This window comes from Electrona antarctica, assembly GCF_951216825.1.
Source record: "Electrona antarctica genome assembly, chromosome: 17".
Taxonomy (NCBI): Eukaryota; Metazoa; Chordata; class Actinopteri; order Myctophiformes; family Myctophidae; genus Electrona; species Electrona antarctica.
Window position 1 is genome coordinate 32204140 of NC_136798.1, and position 11761 is coordinate 32215900.

At 42.7% G+C, this 11761-nt stretch overlaps 1 protein-coding gene across 1 annotated transcript; it reads left to right on the plus strand.

The window, feature by feature from the left end:
- Positions 1 to 870: 870 nt before the first annotated feature.
- Positions 871 to 10225, plus strand: LOC306940824 (kelch domain-containing protein 3-like). Its single transcript, XM_079526040.1, has 4 exons — positions 871 to 1126; positions 2128 to 3173; positions 9446 to 9474; positions 9553 to 10225. Exons 2-3 carry the CDS (start codon positions 2128 to 2130, stop codon positions 9447 to 9449), a joined length of 1050 nt encoding a protein of 349 aa, XP_079382166.1. The 5' UTR covers positions 871 to 1126; the 3' UTR covers positions 9450 to 9474; positions 9553 to 10225.
- Positions 10226 to 11761: the final 1536 nt, after the last annotated feature.

Genomic DNA, 11761 nt, shown 5'->3' on the forward strand with positions numbered 1-11761 from the left:
ATCATGAACGCAGCATGCAATTTACGTGAAATCTTTCACACATTTTCTTACTAGGCTGAGGAATATATCCCACCCTTTTCACAATGACCTGTTATAGCGCCACCAGGAGGCCACAACCTGACCTGGCTTGGTGGAGACCTGTGGAGGCCTTCGGCGTGAATGAACTTTCACTGAGGAGAATAGCAAATGAGTTCTAATCCCGACCTGTAGAGGGCAGCAACGTGCCGGAAGGCATCCAGTCTGCCGGAAACCACAAGAAGAAGAAGCAGCACGGTGGGTTTGTTTGCACTGCAGTGTTGCCATGTCTGCTTATTATAAGCGGCTTTGGGCTTATTTCTGTAAAGATGCTTATAGCTGTAGATTGCAGATTTTTGGGGTCTTGCTTTTAAACTGTAGTAGTTTATTTGGTCTCGTTTCTAAAGTCTTGTTGTTTATTTGATCTTGTTTCTAAAGTCTTGTTGTTTATTTGGTCTTGTTTCTAAAGTATTGTTGTTTATTTGGTCTTGTTTCTAAAGTGTAGTTGTTCATTTGGTCTTGTTTCTAAAGTGTAGTTGTTTATTTGGTCTTGTTTCTAAAGTGTAGTTGTTTTATTTGGACTTGCTTCTAAAGTGTAGTTGTTTATTTAGTCTTGTTTCTAAAGTGTAGTTGTTTATTTGGTCTTGTTTCTAAAGTGTAGTTGTTTATTTGGTCTTGTTTATACAGTGTAGTTGTTTATTTGGTCTTGTTTATAAAGTGTAGTTGTTTATTTGGTCTTGTTTATAAAGTGTAGTTGTTTATTTGCATATATTCTTTCTTTTGGGCTTGTTTTCATAGAACGGGTTGCTTGTTTCTCTCCCACAATCTGGCAACACTGGGAAGGAGGCGTTGTGTTTTATATAAACAGTGCAGAGAAACACAGATCCACAAACTGTTTTTATAAACATTTAAACTAAATAAAAAGAAGGAAGGAAGGAGGAAGCACTGCAGAGAGACACAGATAAACCAAACATTATAACTCTATGAAACAAACACTTTAAATCTGATTTTATAAACAAACTACATCAAAGTGAGGAAGGAAGGAGGAAGCACTGCAGAGACACGCTTTAAACCTGTTTTTATAAACAACAGCCAGCTTTCACAACCAGAGGTAATGTTTATTCACCTTTGCGTTGCTTTACTTTGTGTTATTACAAGTATTAGAGATTATCTTTGGTTAAAATAACTGTTAAATAGCTCTAAATTGTGACAGTAATCATTGCTATAGTGTGTGTGTTCAGTAACAGAGGTTTTCCTGTCTCTCTAGCTCTGGTCCATATAGCATATAGCATTAGAGCTATGGACCAGAGCATTAGAGCTATGGACCAGAGCATTAGAGCTATGGACCAGAGCTACTGTCTCTCCAGCTCTGTATTAAACAGAAAATACATTTTCAGGAAGGTGTCACAATTTCAGCCTATCGGGAGAGAGTAGCCATTCATCATCTTTTTTTTCCCTCATTTCTTTGTGTCGTCACTTCCAATTCCACGTGTTTAATCTGTATCCTGAATGTGTTCTCTATCCTGATTGGATAAAATTGGTATCCCGACCTGAAAATACATTTACTGTTTAATAAAAAGCTGAGAGACATGGAGACTCCTCCATATTATAGTACATTAGGCTGTAACACATGGAGACTCCTCCATATTATAGTACATTAGGCTGTAACACATTTATAGTGTGAGCCAGCTAGCTCTGGTCCATAGCCCTAATGCCCTTTGCTGCTGTTGCATTAAGGCTCTGGTCCATAGCCCTAATGCCCTTTGCTGCTGTTGCATTAAGGCTCTGGTCCATAGCCTTAAGGCCCTTTGCTGCCGTTGCATTAAGGCTCTGATCCATAGCCCTAATGCCCTTTGCTGCTGTTGCATTAAGGCTCTGGTCCATAGCCTTAAGGCCCTTTGCTGCCGTTGCATTAAGGCTCTGGTCCATAGCCCTAATGCCCTTTGCTGCCGTTGCATTAAGGCTCTGGTCCATAGCCTTAAGGCCCTTTGCTGTCGTTGCATTAAGGCTCTGGTCCATAGCCTTAAGGCCCTTTGCTGTCGTTGCATTAAGGCTCTGCCACTCTTTACTTCCCACCACTCATTCAGACAGGTTTGATTTGTCTTTCCTTAGATGGCTGACGTCCTGTGCATGGTGAAGCTGCGCGTGCCAGAGTCATTAGGGGTCTGTCACGTTGCCGTGGGTCAGAAGGTGTACTCCTTCGGAGGTACGAAGACTGACCGTTACCTCAATGTGCACGTCTTAAACACAGTGTCTCTGAAATGGACCAAAGTGTTTCCCCGAGATGATACATGCTTCAAAGACAACCGTGAGGTTCCCTGCATGCGCTGGGCGCACACCGGTGTGGTAGTTGACAATGTAATATACATCTTGGGGGGAAGGCGCTTGGAGTTTTGCATAAACGTGCTTCATGCATTTGACGTGGACACCCACACATGGCTCCATACAGAGGTTTCTGGGACCGTTCCAGAGGCCAGGTACTTCCACTCAGCCTGTGTCTCTGGGAAGGTCATGTATATCTATGGAGGATTAACAAAGCATGGAGGGCGCACCAATGACACCTACAAGTTGGACACCACCACGATGGTCTGGTCTTTAACTGAAACCCGAGGCACTGCACCACCTGCTTCATATGGTCACACTGCCTCCATCATCGGGACAAAGATGTTTGTTTTTGGGTGCGGTAGTGGTAACGACCGTGACCACAACACCGTCAGAGTTCTTGACACAGAGACCAACCACTGGCTGACCACGCCTTTTCAAGGTCCAAATTTAGTAGCCTTTGCCTACAATGGAGAGCTGTACACATTTGGTGACCGCGACACTGGTGGGAATAGACTACCGCGGCGGATATGTCACCTGTGGAAATCCAGTCCAGAGACCCTTTCCTGGAAGCAGGTTAAGCCCAAGGGGGACGGCCCGTTTCCCATGTTCGGGGGCAGCTGCTGCGTGGTGGGAGATCGTGTCGTTGTCTTTGGTTATGATGTTTTTTTTGGTGGTGGAGATTTCGCGTACATCTTAGACTTTAGTCCTAGTCTGAAGACGTTGTGCCAGCTGGCAGTTCTTCAGTACGGTCTGGAGCAGTCTGAACTCCCACACGACATCAGGAAGGAGCTGGCAGCCATGACCGTGACTGACGACCACACCTCCACCTCCAGGTATACTTTCTGCAATGTCGGTTTATTTTGCATTCATTTGGAGTATAGAGCACCGAAGTCTGACATCAATATCGGTAGAGGGCGCAAGTCCACGGGTTCATGTACTTTTTATTTGCATTGTAAATAAGAAACGGCTTATGTTAGCATTAGCTCGCAATGTTAGCATTAGCTCGCAATGTTAGCATTAGCTCGCAATGTTAGCATTAGCTCGCAATGTTTATCTTTCGCCAGAAACATTAATATGGTCCCTGATGGGGTTCCAGGTGGTCCCCAGTTAAACGATGGAGAGTTGGTAACCAAATGGACCCTTATAGATCTTAACTCTTTGAGCGTTTCAAGGATTTCTATATAGTAGGTAGACTTCTCTATGGCCAGAATGGCGTTTTTGAATGATTTATTGAAAATTCTCTGTTGTGAATGTGTGACAACGAAAGACCTTCAGAGAAAGCTTGACTTGTCTGCTTCCAGGAAAAAAATGAACTGAGTTGATAAAATGTTTAGTTCTTGTGTTGGAAGCCATTTAAAAGAGCCTGCATTTACACTGTTTCTGTTTCTAGGACAACCAAAAAAAGTTATGCCCGGTTGAAGTTTTATTTTCTAAATAACTTTTTTTCTGCTGGGCATACATAGCCATGCAATATCTCATTTTAAAGGGTGAGTTGTCTAGTTCAATTAAAATAAAATAAAAAGTTTCTCACATGTACCACTGTAGATATTTTGCCATCTATAAATAGCATGGTCAGTCATGATCAATCTGACCAATCCAGCTAAAAGTCCCCATAGCTCTGAAATTGGAACATCATATAAACTCAATTCTTTTTTGGGGTAAAATTAGACATTCTAACGCACATTTTGATATATACCATGTTTACATAGTCTTACCAGTACCTTGTCTATTCATGCATGTATCTCAAAAACCTGTTATGAAGAAACACAGTTTTGATAAAAAACACATCCAAGGACATTGTTTTGATATGACTTGGTGCCCATGATATGTATCAAAATATAGACTTGAATGTATACTGTATTATAAAAAAGAAATTGAGTTATTACCATCTACCGTTACAGAGTAAATCACAGTTGAAACTTGCTTAGTCATATACAATAAACCTCACAATAGTGAACAAAATAGTCATGACAGGTCTAACTCATTGTAAAAGCGTCTTTTATTTTTTACGACTACTAACATAATAAAATGATAAATATTACAGAAAATAAATAGGCCTACATACAAAACAGTTACTCCTCCCCTAGCTCTGATCCATAGCTCTAAATGCGCATTTAGAGCTATGGATCAGAGCTACTCCTCCCAAATGTCCCCAAACCCAGTCCTTGACGGTGTGTGTGTGTGTGTGTGTGAGTTAACCTGACTCCGCCATATGGGGCAGCAGAGTGTACACTGTGTTCCCCCCTCCTGCTCCCATCTGGGAACTCTCAGGCAGACTTGATGCCCGGCCACAAAACGGCCTGGCCAATCAGCAGCAGCTTCTAGCAACTTCTAGCAGCAGCTTCTAGCTTCTACTAGCTGCTGCTGATTGGCCAGGCCGTTTTGTGAGCAACTTCGCTTCTAGCTGCTGCTGATTGGCCAGGCCGTTTTGTGGCCGGGCATCAAGTCTGCCTGAGAGTTCCCAGATGGGAGCAGGAGGGGGGAACCCAGTGTACTCTCTGCTGCCCCATCTGGCGGAGTCAGGTTATGTGTGAGTAGGCTAAATAAAAAAAACACCCAAAAACTGCCCCCCCCTGAAATGAATGAATGAATGAATCCGGTTCAGTGTCGGAGAACGCCATCGCAGTCTTGACTCTTCATCCTCCTCCTCCTCCTCCTCATCTGATGCCAGTTCTAAATATATAAAAAGAAATAAACATTTTAGCTGTAGTCAGTGCACGCTACTATTACATGGCGTTTTACCCGGCTGCTGGCGATCAATGATTTTATTGTGCAGTGTCTTTGTGGGCCGAGTCGTGGCATGACAAATACAAATAGATGCTTGTATAAGTAGTATCACGATAAAATAATATGGCAACGTTAGAATGAAACACCAATGAGTGATCGGTGGTAATGTAGCTAGCTGCCCAGGGTATATCCAGCACCATTGCGTCGCAATCATCCAGCAACATTGGTACTGGCTATTGCCCGGGCTTGTGGCCCGGCCAATAGCCAGTACCATTTGTGCAGTGTTTGTTAGCAACTACTACTAGCCAACAGCCAGTGGAATGTGGTGACGTGATGGTGCTGGATATACGCTGGGCAGCTACATTACACGCGATCACTCATTGGTGGTGTCATTCTAACGTCGCCATATTATTTTATCGTGATACTAATTATACAAACATCTATTTGTATGCCACGATGCCACGATTCGGCCCACAAAGACACAGTACAATACATTCATTTGATCAGATGTTTTTGTTAGCTACGTCGATCACCTATAGTACCGACCCTTGTTATATATTCTCCGACTATGCATGTCACGATGACTAAACCAGTTAGATCTATCCATATATGGTTCTACCACATCTATCTGATATCAGCACTAGGTCGGCTCGGGCCAAATATAGGGATCGTCTTACTAGACATGTCATATTAGGGCATTTTCGAATACAATAAAATTACCTTTTAGCGAAGGCATCAGCCTTGGTGGTAACTCCGGTGGGGAGAAGAAAAAACATTCCACACGTGTAATCCGCGAGGGTGGATGTTGCAGCCCGGCCAACGGTCTGGGACTGGAGAATGCCACTGGACACGGATGGATCATTTTTCAGATTGTTTTTTTTGCGGCGACTGCAAACCTGGCTGAAAAACTCTTCCTCCAGTGCCCACCTCGGAGGAGTCAACCAACCCCCCCCTGTTCACTGGGGGCTGGGCGTCAGTTTCCAATAGGAAAGCATACACGTGTGTCACGTGACACGGGAATTCTGGGAAATGTAGTTGATATTTATGCTCAATACTATATACAGAGGTGCGGACCGAATTAATATATTGGTATTAATAAAAAAAGAGAACTACGGAAAATCACGTACAGGGCAGAAAAGACTAATGCAAAACTCCACGTGTTTTCCAGTAGTAATCTGTCTAAGGGTTAAACATGGCAATACATCATATACATTAAAAATAAATAGTTACCATGAATCATACGTAAGCTAAGAACATAACAGTGGAATATCTATATAATGCAACTATGCGTATATACTAGATGTAGAGTGCCTTTGCATACGCCTGTAACGTCATCGTGTCTTTTTGTCTTTGTGTCTCTGTGTATTTGTGTCTCTGTGTCTCTGTGTCTCTGTGTCTTTGTGTCTCTGTGTCTCTGTGTCTCTGTGTCTTTGTGTCTCTGTGTCTTTGTGTCTTTGTGTCTCTGTGTCTTTGTGTCTTTGTGTCTTTGTGTCTTTGTTTCTTCTTAAGGTCCAACTTTTTCTAGTTTAACTTTGTGTTCATTTGTAAATTAACGCCCTACTGGATCACACTACAGCGTCACACAAAAGCATCAAAAGAAGCAGATCTACAAGCTTTTGAGCTTGTAGATCTACTACTTTTGATGGGTTTTTTTGAGGGGCGCTAGCCCCTCCTATATTCAGCTATTAGTGTAGATTTCCGTCGTACACATTGACAATGAATGGAGAATTTTACGTCATAGTGTCTGAGCAAATAGGCATAGTGTCTATTTTACGTCATGATGATGACGTTATTAGAATAAACAGTCACAGTTTTGGACATAATGAGGTTTCCACACGACACAGACGATATATTCACTGTTGATAAACTGCTAATAGCTTGTGAATATATCCATGATTCCATAATCATATAGTATTGCTAGACATTAAATGTATTTATTCATGTTTTAATTGGCGATAGATATAGATGCATATTCATCCATGTCCACTGCTCATTTACATGTACAAGGTCCGCCCATTCCTAGATCCAGTGCAGATATCTAGGGCCAACAGCTCAGCATTTTATTTGGATTCATTAGATTGTCTCTATCGGGTGGATAAACCTCATAATGTCCAAAACGCAGCGCTTCGAGCTTGCCGATCTGCTACCGTTGATGCTTCTGAGTGACGCTGTAGCAGTGTTGTAGTATGATCAAGTAGGGCATTCATTTATGACGGGAAAAACCCCCACAAAAAACACAATAAGTTAGAATATGAAGATAAGAGTTTGACATTTTCATATTATTTACCTGTACCTCTCTTGTATTTCATTCTTACTGTGTTCTTGACACCTATATCACCCTCCGGGGATCAATACAGTTTTATCTTATCTATTTTTTGCCAGGACGACCAAACAAATGCAACGGCGACAGACATATTTTGGCTGTTGCTTTGATGCATCTCGACCCCCTGGTTATAGCGATTACTTCCAGCCTAATCTCTCCCCTATAACGATTTAAGCCGTGGCTTTATACTTAGTCGCGCTCGCGGTGTCGTGCTCTTTAAATAGCAGATCTATAAGCTCACAACCCGTCACGTCCGTGACGCGTTGTGAGCTTGTAGGTCTGCTTTTTTTTTACGGCGCGCAACACAAGCGTGCGACCAAGTACACATCAGGCTTTGATGGTGACATACACATACACAGTTTGACAGCAGCTCATTACAGACATTTCTGTCAGCGACCAGACATCTTTAGAGTTGGTAATACTAAATACAGTGCTGTAATACTTGGAGTAAAGATGTGTAATTTGAATAAATCCGCTCTATGTGTCACAGGGTTATGCTTATCATCTGAGGCTAACCAATTCTGACCTGAGATCAGATTCTAAAAATGTCTTCTACATCCTGACAGTTTTCTGAAAAAGCTATGTTTCTATGTCAGTCGTTCTTCGATTTTTCAAAAATGGCAGATCTACAAGTTCATAGCGCGCCACTCGGTGGCGCGCTATGAACTTGTAGATCTGCTATTTTTCAATAGCTAAAGCATAAAATAATGCTAACACCAAAAGGGGTTCCCGCCCAGAATGGGCTAAAGGACTCACTAAAACAGCCATCGTATCAAGCGAGTGAAGCTGAAGGGAGGGGAAATGTAGGTTCAAATTAAATTCACATGAAGATATATTAGGCCCCTTTGATGGCCCTATACTACAGCAATTTTCATTGCTTTTATCCTCCTCATTTTCATTTGCCACATCCACAAATGACTTGTATTTAAGCTAATTATTCTATCCCCCTTTATACATATTCATAACCACGGAGGTTTCTTGACCCCAACTAATTCTACCAGAGGACTGACTGGCGTATCAAATTTGTGCATTTCATTCTCAGAGCCGCCTCACTTTGTTTGAGCCGTGAATGATTCTTCTGAACAACACATCAGTGAGATAAGCAGGTGTGATGCAGTTAGTCTCCAGTTATGGTTTCCTGTTCAGTGGTGGGAGAACTATACTCAGATTGTTGTTGTTTTTTACTTAAAGCTGCACTTTAATTGCTGCACTTTAACTGTCCTCGTCTAGCCCGGATTTGAACCCGGTTTCCTGCAAGTATACTGAATTGTTTTACCATTGAGCTAATAGAGACAGCTTGCTTGCTCGGGTAATGAATTGAATCTTGACCATCAGGTCAAAGTCCGTGTCGGATCCTGTGTCTAGGTGAGACATGACCTTTGAGACGATCTAAATGTCTCAATAGAAGAGCTGCGAGACACAATACAACCACCCCAACTTGTATGAGTTATATTGTATTAAGACAGATTGGGCACATTTGCATTTTATTCATTAACAAATGTGACATAGTGCCACTTTAACACATTTGATGCTTTAGACGAGTATACTCGTCCTTTGAAATGAATACGCTTGGTGCTCAGGACTCGTATACTCGTTCTAAGGCGTTTAATATCAATATAAGAAAGCCTCACTATTTTCCATTTTTGGAATCGTTACGGTTGCTATGCCCGGTTGCTAGGGCCCTGTCCGCACTGTTTGTGTCTGCATAGCCATTAGCTTCTGTATTAGCCATGGTCTTTCCATGCTGTTAGCCAAGGTTCGGAGCTCATTTCTGATTTTGCGGTGCACTGCGATTGAACTTAGCTTGCTAGCATTGGCGCTATTGCTACTATCATTTAAGATGGCGACAAAGCCGACGCACGTCATAGTAAGATTGCCTCTGATCACGTGGCACCCAACACACAGACAACTTCAACATTTTGAGGGGCGCTAGCCCCTCCAGGTTTAATGTTTGTTTTTTACTGTAGTTCAATGTTTGTTTTAAAAACACCATTGACAATAAAGATAATTTAATGTATGTTTTGTCTCAATGTTTGTTTTACATCATGTTCTAAGATGACAAGAGCGCCCCTCACTTCACACAGGTATGATTTTTAAATGACATATGCACTGTACATTTCCAAAGAATCAAAAGGATTCCTTCTTAGAGTGAATCTCTCCAGCACCATACAGGTGGAGGTTGTAAGACGGAGGAAGAGGGAGGCAGAGACCTCTGCAAAACATCCCCTTTCGTCCAGACGGAGGAAGAGGGAGGCAGAGACCTCTGCAAAACATCCCCATTCGTCCAGACGGAGGAAGAGGGAGGCAGAGACCTCTGCAAAACATCCCCATTCGTCCAGACGGAGGAAGAGGGAGGCAGAGACCTCTGCAAAACATCCCCATTCGTCCAGACGGAGGAAGAGGGAGGCAGAGACCTCTGCAAAACATCCCCATTCGTCCAGACGGAGGAAGAGGGAGGCAGAGACCTCTGCAAAACATCCCCATTCGTCCAGACGGAGGAAGAGGGAGGCAGAGACCTCTGCAAATCATCCCCATTCGTCCAGACGGAGGAAGAGGGAGGCAGAGACCTCTGCAAAACATCCCCATTCGTCCAGACGGAGGAAGAGGGAGGCAGAGACCTCTGCAAAACATCCCCATTCGTCCAAATCTAATGGTATAATGAAATAGTGCTACTCACTTGATACTTGAATGTTTGTGAGTTCCTATACTTCGAATAGGAAGGCCTTACAGGTTATTCAAAACGAATAACCTATGATGGAACGCCACATCAGTTCCCTGGAAAGAGCCTGGATGCATACATAGTTTATTTGACATTACACAATAAAGTATATTCAGTGTAAAATACTATTTTTTTAAAAATGTTTTTTGTGGCTTTCGCCTCTATATTATATATTTTAGAGGGACAGACAGTAGGCGGACAGGAAAACATGCAGTAAAGGCCGCCGGGATCGGGAGTAAAACCCGCGGCACACTGCCAGACTTGGACTACCGGCCAAGGTGCCTGGACCGCTGAGCCACGGCCCAGGCCAGTGTAAAAAATGAGACCAGAATTAACGTAGAAACCAGCAGTTGTCAAACAGTTTGGTGTCCAAGGTAAAAAGAAAATGGGCAAGTTAAAATCTTAAGGCACAACATTATTTTTGCACAAAAGAAAATAGACCTACAAAGCGTTGCGATGTGACACACACGTGTTGACCTATAGGTCCGCCAGGGGGTCTAATCTTGGTGCCTTCCTTTTATCCCTCTCAAATTTATTTTTTTCTTTGTAAAAATAGCAGATCTACAACATAGCACCACTTATGTAGCAACATGTGATTTCAGGAAACTGATAGGATTTAGGAGACATTTGTAGTATCGGCCTCAGGTCAGGCCTCAGGAGAATTCTGGTCAGGCCTCAGGAGAATTCGGCCTCAGGTCAGGCCTCAGGAGAATCCCATGCTAGAAGGCTTTTTTACCTTTCTTACCTTTCTTTGTAGTCGTTACATCCCCACCAAAGAGGTCCAGGGTTTTTTTGTGCAAAAACTCATTATTGGCTATTTCCCCTACCATAAGCCCTCAATGAATTGCATTGAAAGGGAATTGAATGGGGATATGGGGTGTTGTGCTAATTCGCTTATTTCCATCGACATAAGTAGTAAAGTGTGCCGCTTGGGATATTATTTACATTATGAAGAGAGGATATATAGAAAATAATAATAATTTTGAGCGATGGAAATAAGCGAATTAGCACAAGACCCCATAGCCCCATTCAATTCCCATTCAATTCAATGCAATTCATTCAGGGCTTATGGTAGGGGAAATAGCCAATAAGGAGCTTTTGCACAAAATAACACCTGGACCTCTTTGATGGGGACGTAACAACTACAAAGAAAGGTAAGAAAGCCTTCTAGTATGGAATTCTCCATACACCTTTTTTACATGTTTACATGTTTGAACCATAATCTGATCCCGACGGAAAAGTTAAAGTTATGAGAGAGTTATGAGAGTTGTGTGAGCTGCCTTTTCACTAGACATTTGCTGGAAATAAACTTCAACAGTTTACGATGTGTGCCTTAATTCATCTTTCAGAAGGTCAGGTAAATAGAGCGGTTCATATATTGTGTGCGGCGGTCAGACGCGGGAGCAGACCCGAATGCTCATCACCAGCGGGTCGGCAAGGTCCAGTACTCAGTACCACTGAAACATTCAGTGCTCGCAGTACCGGGAAGAAGACAAGGACATCAGCTGCCTGTCAATACCATCGAGTTATAAATAATAGACGGCACCGCATTTCTCCTCCCATACACTTGCATCGAGTGGCTCACCCAGTGCATGAGGCGTTTTCTCCCCTTCTTCCAGGTTGGAAAAGTGGTTGGGTATTTTGGACCATAA

Coding starts and splice junctions, on each gene's coding strand:
- LOC306940824 (XM_079526040.1), top strand. CDS start 2,128: ATGGCTGACGTCCTGTGCATGGTGAAGCTGCGCGTGCCAGAGTCATTA.